We start from the raw sequence: 17,111 nt of genomic DNA, 5'->3' as shown, positions 1-17,111 counted from the left end.
AGAAACATTTTACATCAAAATTTTTCCAGTGCAGCTAAGAAGGAGCTTAATGAATTAATTTTGACCAACTTCATCAACTCCTAACTTAGACATCCAGTCTACAGAAACTCCCTATGACCTCTCTACCTGCTATGGGTGACAGACAGAGTGATTCTGCCCTTCAGCAGATGTCTGAATCACCTCCAGAGTTGTTTCCCCAGGGATGTTCCTCTCTCCAACCTACATGCCCTGCAGACTGGGTGCCCACCCTTTGATGGCTGGCAGCAGTGCAGATGAATTCCATCCCAATTACTTCAAGTAATCAACCGTGGCTTCAATTTTGAAGCAGGATCTGTAGCTGGAGCAAATAGCAGAGGACAGAGGTTATGAACATCATCTGAAGAAAATGCAGTTCTGAGGTCAGTTTCTGAGACAGCAGGACTGTCCTGAGAATAACTAAAAGTCCAAAACCTTGGTAATCTGGAGTTTCAAAACAGGATCCCAGTTCCACATGTACTAATATATTCTTGAGACCTCACAACAACACACACCATCACTGTACAATGTTAATCCCAACCTAGAGTCCAATTACCTTGAGGATCTCACTGATCAGAGAGTGCAGCATACAAAATACCTAAAACTATGTTAAAATAACTGAAGGAGCTGTTTAGACAACCAGAAACCTTCCAGATGTAAAGGGTTGACGGGGAAAGGCAGACCAATAGCCAGACAGCAGCACACAAACACAAAAATCAATCCTGGGATATGCAGGATAACTCAAATACTTCCATTTGGTCTCCTACAGCATCCCCAAAATGCTACCCAATAACTGCCCCAGGGCAGCACTTCTCAGCCTCTCCTGGGAGAAAGGACTGTGAAAGTAAGGTGCCTGGAAACCAGCCACAGGAACACGCTGTTCACATTCCAACCAGCACACAAGGTGTTGCAAATGGTGAATTTTCAACCACAAGATCCTGGTGGTAAGAGCACCTGGTCTTCATAGAGTCCACTTTGAGGCCCATATCCAAGGGTTTCCCCCTCCAAAAGTTTAAAATCATGAAATGGATTCAAGATTGACCACTAAACCCTACATATTCTGCAGCAAAAAGAGAAGCATATTGATGCAAGAGAGCCACTTAGAAACAAATATATACATATCACATCTGCTCCCTAAGGAAGTGTGTGCAGGTTTCTAGGTCCACATATAACCAAAGGAAATTAAAATAATTTGTGAAAAGGTCTCAGAGGAAAAAAGAAAAAGTCTTTGTGCATTAAGAGTTCAAAGGGGTCTGTGCCCCCAAGTGAGTCAGCTCATGGCTCCAGTGTACAATGAAGGAAACAAAGATCACATTTCTAAGTGGGAAATATCATTCCAGCTCAGTAGTCAGCAGCCAGGGCGTGCAGAAATCCACATACATTCAGATACACAACTTCAGACTCCACTTTTGAATGCCATCCTTCGGCAGCAGTGATCCACAAGCCATGGAATACCCGCTTTATCCTTAAGACAGACTTGGTCTCACTTAGATCTAGTCTGTATTGATTGTCTTCAGCAAGGGAGAAGCCACAGAAGGCTGAGGATGCACAGACAGGATTCACATTCGTCCTCCAAAACAATCACTGGCAAGTTCCAAGCACCATTCACAGGTCGAGGCTGCCTGGGCTCTTAATTTTTTTCTGTATATTTTTTTATAAACATTCCTTTTCCCTACAGTTTTCCCTCATATAAAATCAGCAGGTGGAGGTGCGCTTCCTGTACTGTTGGATAAGGGGCACCAAGCATTCTGGAAGTCCTGTCTGGAGCAAAAAGGGGTGATCCAGAAGTTCTTGTGCTGTTGCTCTTTCCAATGGATCCCGTGTCAACATCCTTTCCAAGAAGTCTCTCAGAACTGGGGAGGTCTGTGAAAAAGCAACCAACCAAGTCAATCCCGTAAAGGGACCGGGCACAGCTCATGTAACACCAGGCTGCCGAGGTGGGTGTGGCTAAACCGATCCTGCACATTCCCAATCTGTATCACTGCTTTTCCAGCAACCTGACACTGGTCACATGCTTTTTATGATATGGACATAACTTTCTGACACTGCTAGGCACAAAACTTAGGCTGTTTTCTTTTGAATCGGATACAGTCAATTAAGATAAGACTGCCTGCTACATCCTTCCATTCAGTTTACTTCTGCTTCCCATTTTGTTGCTTAAACTTTCCTGGATTTCAGCACAAAAACTCAGCAGGATTCCTGCTACCTGGGCACATCACTAGGGTGGGAATGGGGCATCAATCTATTCTTTTACTGGTCAGAGATTATGGAAAGGCAGTTAAATAGAGTTCTCCAATAGGTTCTGAGAGCCTGAAAAACCCTCATGGCTAATGGTACAAGAAGATGAAGAAGCTGCAGAACAAATATCAAAAAGCTGAATAACCTCACAGGTTTGTCCTTTGGAAGAGGTGTAAAAGCCTGGGAGTAGCCAGCCCCAAGTACCACTTCAAGACCCCGCACATTTCTGGCTGGTTTAATCCTCTGCAGTGTTAAAATGGAATAAAAAATTATCTTGGCATATATTTATTTATTTTAATGCTGATAATTACACCCAGTTTAGACTGGGGGCATTTTCCCATCTCTGATTCACTTAGTAGATCCTGCAGTACTGTACACACCGAGCTATTGCTCATCTCAGGAACGCTTTGGATGACTTCACTTGGGATTGCTGGAGAAGGCACCGCACAGCTCAGAACGAGTGCCAGGATCCTGCCTGTATTCCTGTCAATAAATCTGCCCGTGCTTTAACAATGCAGCAGGGATTATCCTAGGGGGCATTCCTTTAACCTGCTGCCCCCAGTACTGCAGTCACTGACCACAGTGAGCCACGAACTGGCCCCAGAATAGAGGGCTGGATCCACAGCTGGAGCTGCACTCCAGCAGGGAATGGGGAGGGATGCCCACTGGCCTGTAAATCAGAGGTCTGCTGGAAGCCAGTGTGCTCTTCCCAGTACAAGGTGGAGCAGAGCAAGACCATAACCAGTTCTGGCTGTCACAGCTTGTTGCAGGCCCACATCACCAACTAAGGTGTGACCTAGACCAGGATGGTTTTACACAGAATGTGACCGTGAAATTTTAATTAGTGTTGCAAAGGCAAAAAGGAAAGAACAGCTGTTGATGTTGGAGTGTGTGCTGTTAGTTCAGCAGTCTACTCTCTTAAATAATTCAGTTTTAGCAGCTGCAGATGCTCTGATTAATTGGAAAGGCTGGCTAGCTCAGGATGCTGCAGAAGCTGTTTGATCTCAGAGCCTGGGCATAGAATGAAAGGAAGGCTGCTTCAAGCAGGCACTGGAAGGTGATCACTATTTATTATGTCACTGCTACTTTTTCCTAAGGAACCATGGAGCCAAGTTCATCTTCTGAGCTGCTGCAGTGTCTCCATGAGTTTACATCTGTCCTCAGCTCTCCTGCTCCGACCATAATGAAGCCTTTGTAGTCCTGAAGGCCATGAAGCTGGAAACTCCCAAGAGCAGGGATCCTCCTGTTCCCTTCCCTGGAAGATAAGCTACTCAATCGAAATCAGCAAGCTGGGAACTGCTGGGTCTACCTGAAGCAGCTCTGATCTGCACTCTCTGCTTATGCCCAGGTGCCCTCACACTGCCAGGGTTGTTCCCAAAGCAGCCATCAGCTCTTAGAAGCAGCTTGCAGCCACTAAGACCCCAAGGCCAAAGCTGCTCCCCAAGGAACATGTCCCAGCAAGACCATTTCCACAGCCAACTGTACTGGGAACAGCTGATACGGATGTTTGCCCATGATAACCATCAGTTTTACAGTGTTTGGCAGCATGCTCACCCTGTGGAAGTTTTTCAGTTTGGGAGGAGGGCTGTCACGGAGTCTCTTCATTGCCTGGACTGGAGAATCACTGAAGTAGGGGGGTTCTCCATCTACCATCTCTATCACCATGATCCCCAAGGACCAGATATCCACCTGTGGGAGACAATATCACATCAATGCACACATTCCAGAGGAGCAGGTCCCCATTTTGTTGCTTTCATAAAGACTACAACACCCCACCCACGACAAATGGTACCAAGAGAGTCCAATACTGATGCCCTTAATGCTTTTGGGCTTCTTTCAAGAGTTTAACAAAGTCAGTTATGCACCCAGGACTGAGCCATGCCGGTGTTGCAACATGCAAAGGTGTGCAAGTAACTGCTTGTACCAAACTTGGTTGGTAAACAAAACTGCAGTCAGTCTGCTGCCACCTGCCCAGAACTTATACCAACCTGCTCAGAGCTTACATCTCCCCCCCTTCCTTTATAGAATTTATATACCAGTCCCTATCGTGTCACAGGCTGGCCCTTGCTCACATCTATCCACAGCAGATACAAGTCTAGGCCAAGCTTTAGGTGTAAGAATAGAACAAGTTGATGCCTTGTTCCTAGAAGCAGAACAATCTGGTTTTCTACTGATTTAGGAAATATTGATGTCATCACCATCAAAGCTGTAGTCATAGTCAGGTTTATTTTCTAAATAGAATCTGGAGACTTCCTGGAAAAGCCAGTAGTTATTTTCCTGTGACACTTCAGAATATTACTTGCTCTCCTGCTGTGAAGGAGGCTGGAACCCTTACCTCAGTGGTGTACGGTATCCTTGCAATGACTTCTGGAGCCATCCAATAAGGAGTACCTACCAGGGATTTTCTTTTAGGTACATCTTTGCTGATCTGAGCACAGAAGCCAAAATCAGAGAGTTTGACCTGTACAAAGAAAAAAGCAATCAATCTTAAAAATAAGCCTTAAACAACACAGAGGGAAACACCACAGACAAAGATGACAAAGAAAGTAAGAGGACAAGGGGAAAAGAAAGGATTGGGAATAGATAGGAAATAAGAGACAAGAGGCTGCTGCAGCAGAAGACAGGAAACAATTTGTCTAATGAAACACACCCTGCCATCCAAAGTCAGAAGAATGGAGTCGCTCTTGATGTCTCGGTGAATGACCCCCTGAGAGTGGAGATAGGACAGAGCCTGCAGCACCGACTCACACACTGTGGCAATCTGCTCCTCGTTCAGTCTGCAATTAGAGACAGGGGACTTAAAATGTGCAGAACACAGTGCTCCTTCACAGGGGCTTAAAGAACAGACACTTTGGTTCCCTGTGATGATTATCATCTCACCTTGATCATTCTTCCATGTTACTGAGGAAAACATTTTTTACTTGATAGTTGACAACTAAGTTTTCATAGGTTTAATACAGAGAAATTGCACTTTGAATTCTGTACCTAAGTTCATTCTGCAAGATGCTGTTGTTTCAAGCAGCTCTGAGAGGTCCTGCAGTAACTGGTGAGACAGCTTTTTTTAAGCAAATACAGTAAAGACATTATTCACAAGGCTTGTTGTGCAACTGTATCCATGAAACATTCAAATGCATCATCTGACAGAATATAGGAATCCTTGAGGTGTTTCCTGCAGATACTTGGGGTAAACTCACACCTAACTGAAGGTAGCACAGGCTACACTACTGATTTCTACATCTGTTAGCACATGGAATATGACCCCAAGAACCCCCTCTTTAGAAGCTGTTGCTGTTTAGAATAGCAATACAAAAACCTTCCCAGTTGAGTGAAAAACGTAGAAATGAAAATTCTCTCCTGTACCTGGGGACCATGACAGCTCTACATATTTACACTGAGCAGTGCTAGAAGTAAATTATTTCAAAGAACAGCTGAAGTACCCAAATTGAGTACTGCAGATTCTCAGCTGTCTCTAGCAGTTGTTCTGAACAACCCCCAGCTCAGGACAGAGAAATGAAACATCCTCAAATTCAGGTCTGCAAGTGAGCCTAAGGAGAAGAGAGCACTCAGAAGGCAGAACTGTGCAGTGAACCTTCTTGCACCTTCTAAATCCGTAACAATTTCTACACCATCAACTGAGAAATCTGCACTTGTGCTGCTTGTTTGGCATCCCATACCTTACTTTTCCAAACTGGGACAGCTACGACATTGTAGCTGCACTGTGCCACACTGACGGCAACTAAATGTGAAGGGTGTCAGGGGGCTAATTCTGCCTTTATGATTTTACCTGAAAAGGGACAAATTTGTGGGACTTCCCAGCACAGAACCCGATGCTTTTAGGAGCAGTGCTGCTCATTTCACAGTGCCTGAGCTGATCCACCTGAAAGCCCTGTGGTTCCAGAAGATCACAAGAGGTGCACTTTGACTCTGTCACATATGGAATTTGGTTTCAGTCAAGTAACTGCATAGTGTAAAACAAATTACTGGAGGATTACCTCACTCCTGGAGATGTAAATCACTTATTCCCTTCAGCAAAAGTTTAATGACTGCAATGATGGCATTTTCCTTCCTGGGAAAAACTGATAAAGGTTTGCAGCTTACTTCTGATAAATGTTATGGTTATAACAGATCCTGCTTCCATCATGAGGGGAAAAAAGCATGCATTAACAGGTTCAAAGGAAGCTTCTTAAAACAAATTTAGGCTGAGGTCTCACCGGTGGATACACAGACCCTTCATAAACCTCTTCATCACCTTGTATCTATAATTCAGTTCCAGCCAAGAGCTACAAAAGTTTCACTGGCCCTGTAAACTGTAACTCAGCATTCCCCAGGATTAAATGTTGGTTTACAGACCCTGAGATGCCTCTGAACTCAATTCTGGAAGGGTCTGCCCAGGTAATTGTCTTCAGGACACACCTTCCAGGTAGGGTTTTGGAGTCTACAGAGGACAAGGTGGCACTTGATGCCTCTCAGAATTGTGCTTCCAAAACAGAACTCAACAGAGCAAGATCCATGCCTTACATCCACCAAGCAGAGTAAAATACGTGCCTTAAACCCATCACAGGACCTAGTCCAAGCACATATGTAAAACAAAAGTGTACTATGAGTTTTTAAAAACTGAAATCAATCAGTGCTAGCACTGATTACAGTGCTGCCTAACTGTAATCCAATTAAGATCCCGAATCTTCCAAAAGAAACTCTCATCCTACAGACTTTCTTTGTCAGTCTTTCCACTGGAATTCCCTACCCCAGTTTCCAGCCTTGCAGGACTGCTTTGAAGCAGGAGGAGGGTGCTCCAGAGTCATGGGTAAGACACAATCACCATAACTGCATCATCAGAACACTTTCTGAGAGGGACCAGAGGCCATCTGAGAACAACTTCTTTGCCCTACAGAAATGCTTTGGGCACTATTGAATATGAAGCAGCGTAGATAAGGAAACAAATTTAGGAGAGTGTCCAGTAGCTGCTATCTTTAGGCAATGAAATTTGGGAAGGAGTCCAGATCTCAAGGCTCTGCTGCACTTCTCCAGAGGAGTTAGTGAGGTTCAATTTGTGGCTAAGGTTGCACCACTGAAAACTATTTCTGCATGCTCTTTAATACTTATTCAATGAAGTTCCTGGCCAGGATTCAACAGATATAGTAAACAACACTTCTTCTAAGTACTGTGTTTTACAGAGAAGGTCATCAAGGAGATGACTAGTGGGTAACTAAAGGGATCAGTCCTTTAAATTAATCCCTTCTACATCGAAAGTATTACCACATATTCACAATGGGTAACTGTTATAAACTGTAGCAGTTTCAGGGCACTGCAAACACAAGATCTCTGAGGGAATCTCTTTGTCCCAGAAATCCTCACTCTGCTGTTCTTGCTCTCCCATGTTGATTTCTGGGATTTTGCTTTGTACCTGATCTGAGACACGATGTCTGTGAGGGCTCCTCCCTGCAGAAACTCCATCAGCACCCAGAGCTCCTCTCCCACAAGGTAGCTCTTGTACATCTCCACGACATTGACGTGTTGATAGTCCCTCATTATCACCACCTGTAAAACCACAGTGGACAAGTGGCCACCACAAAATCACTCACCACACTTCATCTTATCCAACCAGGTGAGCACACAGCCCAGTGACTATGGTGCAGAGCCTCCATTCCCCCGGCAATAGCTGTTCTTGGTACAAGCATAATGCTACTAAAACGAAGATGATCCTGCTCTTCCCTTCCTTTTGCCACACTGATTGTTCCAATGTGGACAGCAGAATCCCCCCCCTCTTCAGCACACTCACCTCATTGAAGAGGAGCTCCCGGCGCTGCTGTTTCCTCAGATCCATCATTTTCACAGCCACTTGGCGCCCTGAGTGCTTCTCCCGAGCGATGCATACGATTCCTGTGGAGCCTTCCCCAATCTTGATGTAATTCTCCAGCAATGCCCTGGGATCTCCCTGGTCCACAACCATCCTGAGGGCAGCTTTGAACTGCTCGTGAGTCACGACCACAGGGTCCTCGCTGGCTGGCTGCCCCTTCCCAGCAGAGTCCTGGGGCAGGTGGAGGTTGCTGGAACTGGTCTGGGTCTGCCGGTTCCTGGGGGACCCCGCTGGGGAGGGTCGGCCTGGTGGCACTGCCACAGCCTTCTCTGCTGTTGGGGACTTCTGGGGGGTCCCAGCTTCAGAGATCATCCTGGGGAACTCGGAGGCAGGTTGGTCTGGGGGGAGAGACTGGGCTTTGGCTGCAGGGCTGTGGGGGGAACCCCACTGCTGGGGCTTGAAGAAAGCATTAGACTTCAAGAGGAACAAACAGGAAAGTGAGAGAAACAAAAAAAAGTGATAGTTGGATTAACAAGTGAAGAGGTGAGGAATCAGGTTTTGTGTCATCCCACTCTGTTCTAGCACACCTCAGAGCAGACTGGAATCAAGAGCTTCAGGTTCTTGTCTCCAGGTCTGCCTAACACATGGCTTGGATGAAGATCTTAGATGTAGATCTTCAAGAATCCCTTAGGGAATGGGTGCTACGCTTTAGGGGCCTCCAAATTGAGGCAGTTAAAAGGGAACCTGCTTTAAAAAAAACACCAAGACACAAATCCCACAGGGAAAAAAACCCCAGCTGCTAAAAAGCATTCCAACCTTGCCACCAAAACTCAGGGGTAACCTGTGCTGCAGAGAATTTGAAAATCCTTTATCCCTCCATGCCTCTGATCTTCCTTTGTATAAAAGGAAAGAGGATTCATGCCAAGGCTGTAAATCACTTTGATGTCTTGGCCTAATTCCCTCTGGGTAATTACACTCTGCCTACTGAAAACACTCACTGTGCTTTCCACTGGTACCTGCAGAGCATTCCTGTCAATCAGGCATGGAATTAGCTCTCCACTTTGGGAAAAGCACCAGGCACCAGGACAGCTGGAGGCAGCCAACATGAGACTCCAGCTACACAGAGCAACCTGCCACATCGCTGGCTTAAAACTGACCTACAGTGAATTTGGATTAGCAGTGCTTGAGGTTTTTGGAGACCTCCCACTCAAATGGCAAGCAGGCCCAACCCTATTTAATGTAGGAGATGCAGTAAGATCACAGCCTGTGGGAATGTGGCTTCAGGACATGCATTCCCATACCAGGAAGGATAAATATTGTCATGCTAGTACTCACCCTAGAAATGCTGATTAATTAAAATTCAACAGCATTAAGCAGGTGGGGTACAAAATACATTATATACATACATATGTATATGTAAAATATACATATTATATGTATATAAAAATATGCAAAATAATAGTAGAACTGTCAAAGAAGCAACTTCAGAAAGAGCAAACCCATCGTTTATATTATAGGGCAAAATAGAAACTTCAAAGCAAAAAGCTTTTTTTCTCTCACAATTCAGAGAGATTATTAATAAAGTTAATAATATGGGCATGGGAACTGAAAACTGCCAATCGAGAATTTTTTACAAGAGCACTCATTTTCCCTGTCTCAGACAGGGAATAATTGTGTAGGATTTAATTCTATGCACTCTGGGTTTTAATCAAGGATTTCTGTCAAGAGCAGAATCTGCATAAGCCTCACACACAGAGAGGCCCTGGAAAACACGATTTAGCAGCATCAGAGCACAGCACAAACACAACTGCCTGTCAGGAGTTCATTCCTCCCCGTACACCAGCTCCACCCCTGCAGTCCTGTGCTGACATGCTCACGGGAACACAGAATTTATTTCCCAAATCTTGTTTTGTCTCAAGAGAGAAAAAAACCCCACATTTTACATAACCCAGAGCATGCAGAAGGGCACACAACACACGTGCAAGCTCACACAGGTTTGCTTAACCATATGTAAGTCTTATTTCCTGCCTCTGTAATCTGACAGTCCCCACGTACATGTTTTCTGTCTTGGGACATTTTGAGATGTCATTGGTTTTCCCATTCCTTCCCTTCATAAGGAAGGTGCACTCAAACCCATATGTGTTCCCGTGGTGGTTTTCAAGGCACCACCTTCCCAATTTCAGCCAGCTACCCAGCCAAGTGGTGGATGGTCCAACTCTGGAAGTGTTCAAGACCAGGTTGGAGCAGCCTGGTCTAGTGGAAGGTGTCCCTGCCCATGGCAGGGGGTAGAACGCAAAGGACATAGAGGTCTCTAACAACCCAAACCAGTCTGGGACTCCATGATTCAGTTATATCCCCGTTCTTTTTATCTGCAATTGCACATTTTTTACACATCATCAGCTCCATCAGAACAGGAGAGCCAGGTTTTCATCATCAGAGGCTGGCAAGAACATCTTAGAACAAACAACTACCAGGGATGGCACAGGTCCCTCACTGGAGTAGGGGGATAGATTTGTCTTCAAGGTCTTCCCTACTCCTCTCTTCAGACAAACAACTGAAGTTCAAACACTCCCAAGCATATCCACTTAGCTGGTAACTTCTGGTCCTGCTCCTGGAAGTGCCAAGCATGGCAAAGACACTCTGCCTGGAAGACAGAAGTGGCCAGTTCTAGGTATTCAGGGGACAGGCCTCAAAGCAGTGCAGATCAGCCCCAGAGTCACTCAGACAGCAATGTCCAGTTTGTATTACGCAAGGACTGCATTCCTTCAAAATCCTCTCCCTTGGAAAAGAAACCCACTGTTGCCCTAAGCCTTGAGCATGGATCCTTATGCAAACTGCAAGAAGCTGGATTGGAGACATCCCCTCCCTGCACCACCCTTCAGAACAGTCAGGTTGGTTTAGACAGTGGTTCCTGTCATCATCCTCCCAGTTCAGGCACTTCACAGCAGTTGGGAATCAGTGACGCCCAGCACCACCTTTGAAGCCACCAGACAAGCCATGCAAAGACAACAGATGCTGGGTAAGCCCAAAATGGAAAAGAAGCAATGGCTGCATTTCCTATCCAGTACCAGGAACCAGATATTTTCTCCAGTTTAACAAGAAATGAGTCATCCATTCAGGACAGCTTTCCTGGGGGAGCTGTAGCTATGAGCTGTCCCACCCTTTTCAAAATCCAACAGTCTGACTTCCTGTATGACAGCACCATGGGTGCTGATAAAACCCTGCTGCTGTCGCCTGGCAGATACAGCTATAACCAACACACTCTCCCGAGGTAGTTCTGGTTTGCACAGGCAGAAGAATACACTGCTAATGCAAACTGTGGCAATTTCCCAAACGGCAAAGGCTATTTGATGCCAGGAGAATGGCATTGCACTTATGCCTTTACCACACAGAACGTAATGACTAAGACCCCTCGTCCTTCCCAGCCCACACTCCTGCAGCTCCGCCAAACCTTCTGCTGGAGATCTGGCTGCCATCCTGAGCTGTGCCTCGCAGCATCTCATGAAGCTCAGGAGGACCACACATTTCCCCTGCCCAGGACTATTTTGATTCCAACATTAATTATAACAAGAACAGATGGTTGCCCAATGTTTGCAATTAAATTGGCTGCATATGTAACCTCTGGAACTGTAAAGTCAACATTTCAGTCCAGTGAATAACTCTTACCTTGATCTGCAAGGGAGGACCTGGCTTGTTTGATGTGCTGGAGGAGGGGAACATGCTGCGCAAGAGCCTCCTCTTCAGGCTGTTGTCTCGTGATTTGGAGTTGGGGCTGCCTTCCCCCGAGGGCCTGGCGTTGGGCTGTCGCTGAAGCCAGCCCTCTTCCGGGCTCTTCATTGCCATCTCGCTCTCCCCCGGCACAGCAGGCACGTGCTGCAGCCCAGAGGTGTGCTGCAGACAGCTGCCATCGGCACCCTGGAACTCCGATGGCCCCAGGGACTGGGCTTTTGTCACCATCCCGTTGGGATGAGGCTGCCCTTCCAGGCGGGATTTGTAATCTGGCCACATGGTCTGCCTCCGGGCCACCTTGGACCCACCATTGCAGTTGAGGTAGTTCCCATACTTGTCTGCCCAGTCTCCTTCAGGACTCTGAAGGTACATGTCTGGAGGTCTCTCATCTCCCAGGAGCCCAAGGGACTGGGCTCTCCTCCTGCTGGTAGGGCTCCTGCCCCTCAGAGTGTTCGAGCTGATGGCAGAAAGCTTCTGGATGTCATTGAGCAACCCAGAGATGTAGCCTTCCACTTCAACAGTACTGCCCCGCACCACGGTCTGGGGAACGCAGGAAAGATGAGAAACAAGACAGAGTTGTAAGAATGGAGGCTCAATTTATCTTGCCACAGGTTAGATTTTGCACCTATAGCCAAAGACAACTCAAGGAATTCAGGAAAAATTACTAATTTTTATCTTTTGTGTCATTGTCCTTTACTGGGGGAAAAAAAAAAAAAAAGAGTCCTTGGGTTACACCCTGCTGTCAGAGCAGCACTGCTGTCAGCCAGAACAGTCAATTCTGCTGGTGTGCTCATATTCTAAAAGACAATATTAGAGAAAAACTGGGCTATTTCAACACTCCTGGCTTTCTTGTGCTGAAACTGTGTGACACCTACATAACTAATGCACTCACCAAGCTCCTGAAATATTAGTTCTCAGAAGTTCCAGCATGCTGCAAGCTCCATTTGCAAAACTCACCTTTGCTGTGCCAACAGAAGGTTCATCTCTCCCCTGAAGCACTCTCAATAGCGTTGTAATCAGCGTCCCTCAGTCTGCTTCTCTACAATTTCTGCTAATACATCTCAATCCTGACCAGTGCAGACTGTGCTGTTCCAACTCTGCCTCCCTGCTCTGCCCTGCCAAGCTATTATAATTAAAAATTATGAACAAAGGGTCACAGCAACTCACAACTGCCTTGTAAGCAAATGCTGAAGAACAAGGCTTCCATCCAAACAGGCATCAGCTCTGTACAAGTAGGACACTTGAAGATGTTGGTATATTTTGTAGTGTTCTACCTTGGTTTTTTGGGTTTTTTTTTTCTGGAACTGAAAAGCTTACTGAAGCTTTTCTAGTGCTGGGAACCAAAATGTTTCATTTCTCTGCAGAAATTTGCAGCACAGGATCACTCCTACACTTTCATGAACCTCTGCCTGAGGAAAGTCCTTCCCTGGAGTGACAGCAATCTCCTGTTTGCTAACTGAGCTCCAGGGTTCTTCTAAACATGCTGAATTAATTACACTGAGACTAATACTTAGCTGGTGCAACACAGTAGCTCCCGTAATTTCAACAGAACACCACCACAGTACACAAGCACCTGGTTTGCTCAGAGTCTGAGAATGAAAGGCAGAACAGAAGATTTGTGTTCAACAAGGTGAAGAAAGGACAACCCAGATCACTCCATGGCACACACACCAGCTACAGCTGGAAATTCTGGTCTTCACTCCTACTCCCTCACCACACACACACCCCTTCCTCCACAGCCCAGCTCCTGTCACGGAATGATGTGCTGGGGACACGAACCTTTTATTCAAAATGGACAAAAATCATTCCAAAAAGACGTGGGTATTCTCAAAATAAGTCTCCAGCAACATGCTATGGCTGCTCCAGAAAATCCACTGTAATGCTCTTCTTCCCTTGTAGCTAAAACTCCCTAGAATTAGACTCAGGTCACTCATGAAGTCAGACCCAGCCCCAGTAGACAGGGAAGATGGGATTTAATCTTGCTTTGCCACTGTGTTTAAGGACTGCACCAGATTAATGAGGAAACATCCAAATTTGAGCCAAATCCATACAGAGTGCTCTTACATAGCTCCTGCCTTACTGACCAAAACTGAGAAATTATAACAAGAAAAGCATCTTTCTATAAGCTACACACAAACCCAGGAACTACTCTGATAATTGAATCCAGGACTATATATGAGGGCTTGGCCAACTAGCACTTGAAAAAAAAAAAGAAAATCTAATTGATTGGTATCATTGAACTGGAATTAATTCAAATGGAGTTTACCAGAAACAGTCAGCTTTGTTATGCAGTATATGAGAGTGTTTGCATTTGGAATTACTGGGAAAAACAGTGTTGGTTTAAGATGATTCTTTAGTTTTTAGAGGGTTTTGAGTATTCTGTCCTTGTTCTCTTAAGGATTTGCACCTCCTTTCAGCTTTTACCATCCTTGGGTTTAGTAAGTCAGACATGAAAGACCTAACCAGCATAAGGCCCAGGGCAAACTCCTGGAAATCTCTTCACACACATTTCTGTTTCAACAGTGATGCTTCACAGTACTTTTTCAGCACCCATTGCCTAATACTGGAGGAAACTTGGTTTGCTCTGGAAATGCCATCAGTCCAGTATCCAGAGTCACTGAAGCAAGATACAGGGGAGTGCTATCACTTCTCCCTGAGCCAAAACCCCCTACCCTGTGATTAATGAAAATTGGGTTGCTTGACGTGATTCTTTTCTTGATAAATCCATACTGGCTGCCAGCTATTACCCTGCTATCTCCTTGGAAGTGGCTGCAAATAGATTACTTGCTTATTTGTTCCAGTCTCTTTCTGGGGATAGAAATTATTCTGACTGATCTGCAATTCCTTGAATTTCATTAGGCCCAGCTGACTTGAAAATATGCAACTTCTTAGCTAAGTCTCATTTCTGTTCCTGTTCTTTTCTTATTCTGGCCTGCATTCTCATCTCTTCATGCTCATGCTAATTGTCAGCCCACTGATCACACTTAATGAAGACCAGAGAAAAATCGTTAAACACTTAGGAATTCTCAGTGTCATCTGTTAACTGTCTTCCAAAACCAGCAGTGAACAAATTCTTTCCTTCATCCTCCTTCTCCTCCTCAGTGCACTCATGAGGTGTCCTTAGTGCCCTTTACATTCTTTGAGAATAACATATCTTTTTATGCCTTGGCCTTCCAGTTTTGCTTCTACATGAATTTCTTTTCTCTTTGCCCTTTATAACTTGACCTAGTTTCCACCCTTCTGAGCAATCCTCCTGCAGTTTAAGCTCATTAAGGAGCTCCTGATCTAACCAAGTTGGTCTCTTATTACACATTTTATCTCTTCTCTGGATTGTGCTCCTATCCCTCTACTACATTTTGAACCTCAAAGCACCTTCAGGACAACAGGCAATACCTCCTGCCTTTTTTTCTCCCACCTATTCTTCCTAGGCAAGTTTTTCCTTTATAAACCAGCATTATGCTCAAAGATCCTGACAGGCAATAGCAGGTTTGATTATGTACTGAAGCTTACATTAAATCAAATATAGCCCCTTTAGTCCCCATGTTTTAAGCACCTGTACACAAAAAGCTAAATATATTCATCAGATAGCCAACTCTTCTTTATATCCCTCCTAAAACCCAAAAAGCAACATCTCTGTTTTACAGCGCACCTTTCAGTTTTCAGGCCCCTGCAGGATTTTTTTTTAACTAGGAACAAAAACTTTCCCCAAGCAACTAAGACTTTAAGCACAATATTTCTGTCACCATCTTTCATTTCCTTTCCTGAGCGGTCATCACGAAGTTGCCTTTTCCCACAGCATGCTCCTGCTGTCACTTACACAGTCTCCAGATGCCAGTACCAGCAGCCATCCAAACCCATCCATCTACAAAAATCACTTGCTTTTCCTCACTGAAAGACATTGTCCCATTACCATGTCCCACTTTCCATTAAAGTGCTGGTTTATTACCCGTTTTAGCCTAGACCCTAGTTTAGTCCTTGTCCTCACTTGTCCATGAACAGCAAGGTAGCACCACACTGCTCTCTCTCCCACTTAGGCTTCCCTGGCAACTTAATTACCAGCCAAATTTGCTCACCCACAAGAATGACAAGCCTGCTAAAATAGGTCTCTCCAGGAATTCTCTTGGCTTCCCTGTACAACAGCTGAACACATCCTGTGTCCTGTCAGCTACCACAGAAGCTTTCACAGGTCCCCATCACTGTGACAGGCAGCCAGCTGGTTGTTTCACCAGTGAAAGCAACAGGTCAGGATCCTACTGTACTTATTCCTGATGAAGTTACATTCACCTTGGGCTATCAAAGCCTGCTATCCATTGAATTCCATACAGATACCACACTCAGTCCCATTCATGGGGCACCAGAAACAGTGCCTCAACTTGGAGGCAAATCCCTGAGAAACAGGAAAGAACAGTCTCCCTCCCTTACCTTCATAGGCTGGAGCTGCATCCTTGTGATCCTTGAAGGGTCTACCACTGGCTTGGGGCGCCTCAGTGTGTCCAGAATATTCTGCCATTGAGGTGGCAGGCCCACAAATTTGCCCTCCTTTGGGTCAAATGAGGTGTGGACACGGTGCTCAAAGTTCTGTGGGGCTGAGATCTCCGGGCGTTTCTTCTTCTTCTTACGGAACATGATGCCTGAAGGGCAGAAGGCAACGCCGTCAGTGCCTGTCTAGGCTGAAGTGCCCAAGCAATAAAATCAGGTAACAATTATACAAGTTGATAATGTCATATTGAGAACATTTTTCCAGTGAAAAGCACTTTATCAGGAGTTGATCACCTGCTCTTACAGAGGAGGAAACAGGGACCAAGAGAGTGATGATTTTGCCCAAGGCCACCTTGCAGGTTCATGGCTCAGATGAGATTTTTAGCAACTTCCTTAATTTCTACAAATTCATATTGCCTGATAAAACTGTTTAAAAAGTAATTAAGAGTTACATGTTTATATTTTACTTGCTTGTACCTACATTAAATGGCTTTGGAGTCCAGCCAGTTAGACAGCATTGATTCCACCACAAAGTGGAATTTAAGGCAGCTATGAACAGGGCTCAGGTTGTCTTCTCACTGCTTACTCCAAATAAGCAATATCCACTTGGTTCCCATTTAAAGACAGCAGAGCTGTTGCCAAAGGAAGAGCTGCCCGAGACTGACTATGGATCTCAGCTTTTCTGGCTTAGACAGAGGGCTTGGGAGGGAGAGAGGAGGTGGTAGGTGGAAATCAAACTCTGTCAGCAGGTAGCTGAAGAAGCTAAAATTAAAAACTAAGATTCTTTTCCCTTGGGGGCTGAGGAAGACAGCTTGTGTGAACAGCCAGTGCAAGTGCAACAAGGCAGAAGCAC

At 45.3% G+C, this 17,111-nt stretch overlaps 1 protein-coding gene across 2 annotated transcripts; it reads right to left on the bottom strand.

Moving 5' to 3' along the window:
* Window positions 1-1,710: 1,710 nt before the first annotated feature.
* Window positions 1,711-16,408, bottom strand: PAK6 (p21 (RAC1) activated kinase 6). Of its 2 annotated transcripts, XM_062494733.1 has the most exons (8): window positions 16,202-16,408; window positions 11,717-12,319; window positions 8,033-8,524; window positions 7,658-7,791; window positions 4,904-5,030; window positions 4,589-4,714; window positions 3,808-3,942; window positions 1,711-1,878 (listed from the first exon to the last, which is right to left on the bottom strand). In XM_062494733.1, the coding sequence occupies exons 1-8, from the start codon at window positions 16,403-16,405 to the stop codon at window positions 1,711-1,713; spliced, it is 1,989 nt and encodes a 662-aa protein (XP_062350717.1). In that variant the 5' UTR covers window positions 16,406-16,408. The 2 variants fall into 2 exon arrangements, with proteins under 2 accessions (XP_062350717.1, XP_062350716.1); XM_062494732.1 differs by lacking the exon at window positions 3,808-3,942 and having other exon boundaries at window positions 16,202-16,405.
* Window positions 16,409-17,111: the final 703 nt, after the last annotated feature.

Source organism: Cinclus cinclus, chromosome 6 (assembly GCF_963662255.1).
Source record: "Cinclus cinclus chromosome 6, bCinCin1.1, whole genome shotgun sequence".
In the NCBI taxonomy this organism is placed as follows: Eukaryota; Metazoa; Chordata; class Aves; order Passeriformes; family Cinclidae; genus Cinclus; species Cinclus cinclus.
Note: the sequence above shows the minus strand (reverse complement) of the source record. Positions and strands in the feature narration are given on the sequence as shown.

Coding starts and splice junctions, on each gene's coding strand:
- PAK6 (XM_062494733.1), bottom strand. CDS start 16,405: ATGTTCCGTAAGAAGAAGAAGAAACGCCCGGAGATCTCAGCCCCACAG. Junction 7,792..8,032: donor GGGAGCTCCTCTTCAATGAG/GTGAGTGTGCTG, acceptor GTGGTTTTACAG/GTGGTGATAATGAGGGACTA. Junction 4,715..4,903: donor TTCTGACTTTGGATGGCAGG/GTGTGTTTCATT, acceptor TTCTTTGTACAG/GTCAAACTCTCTGATTTTGG.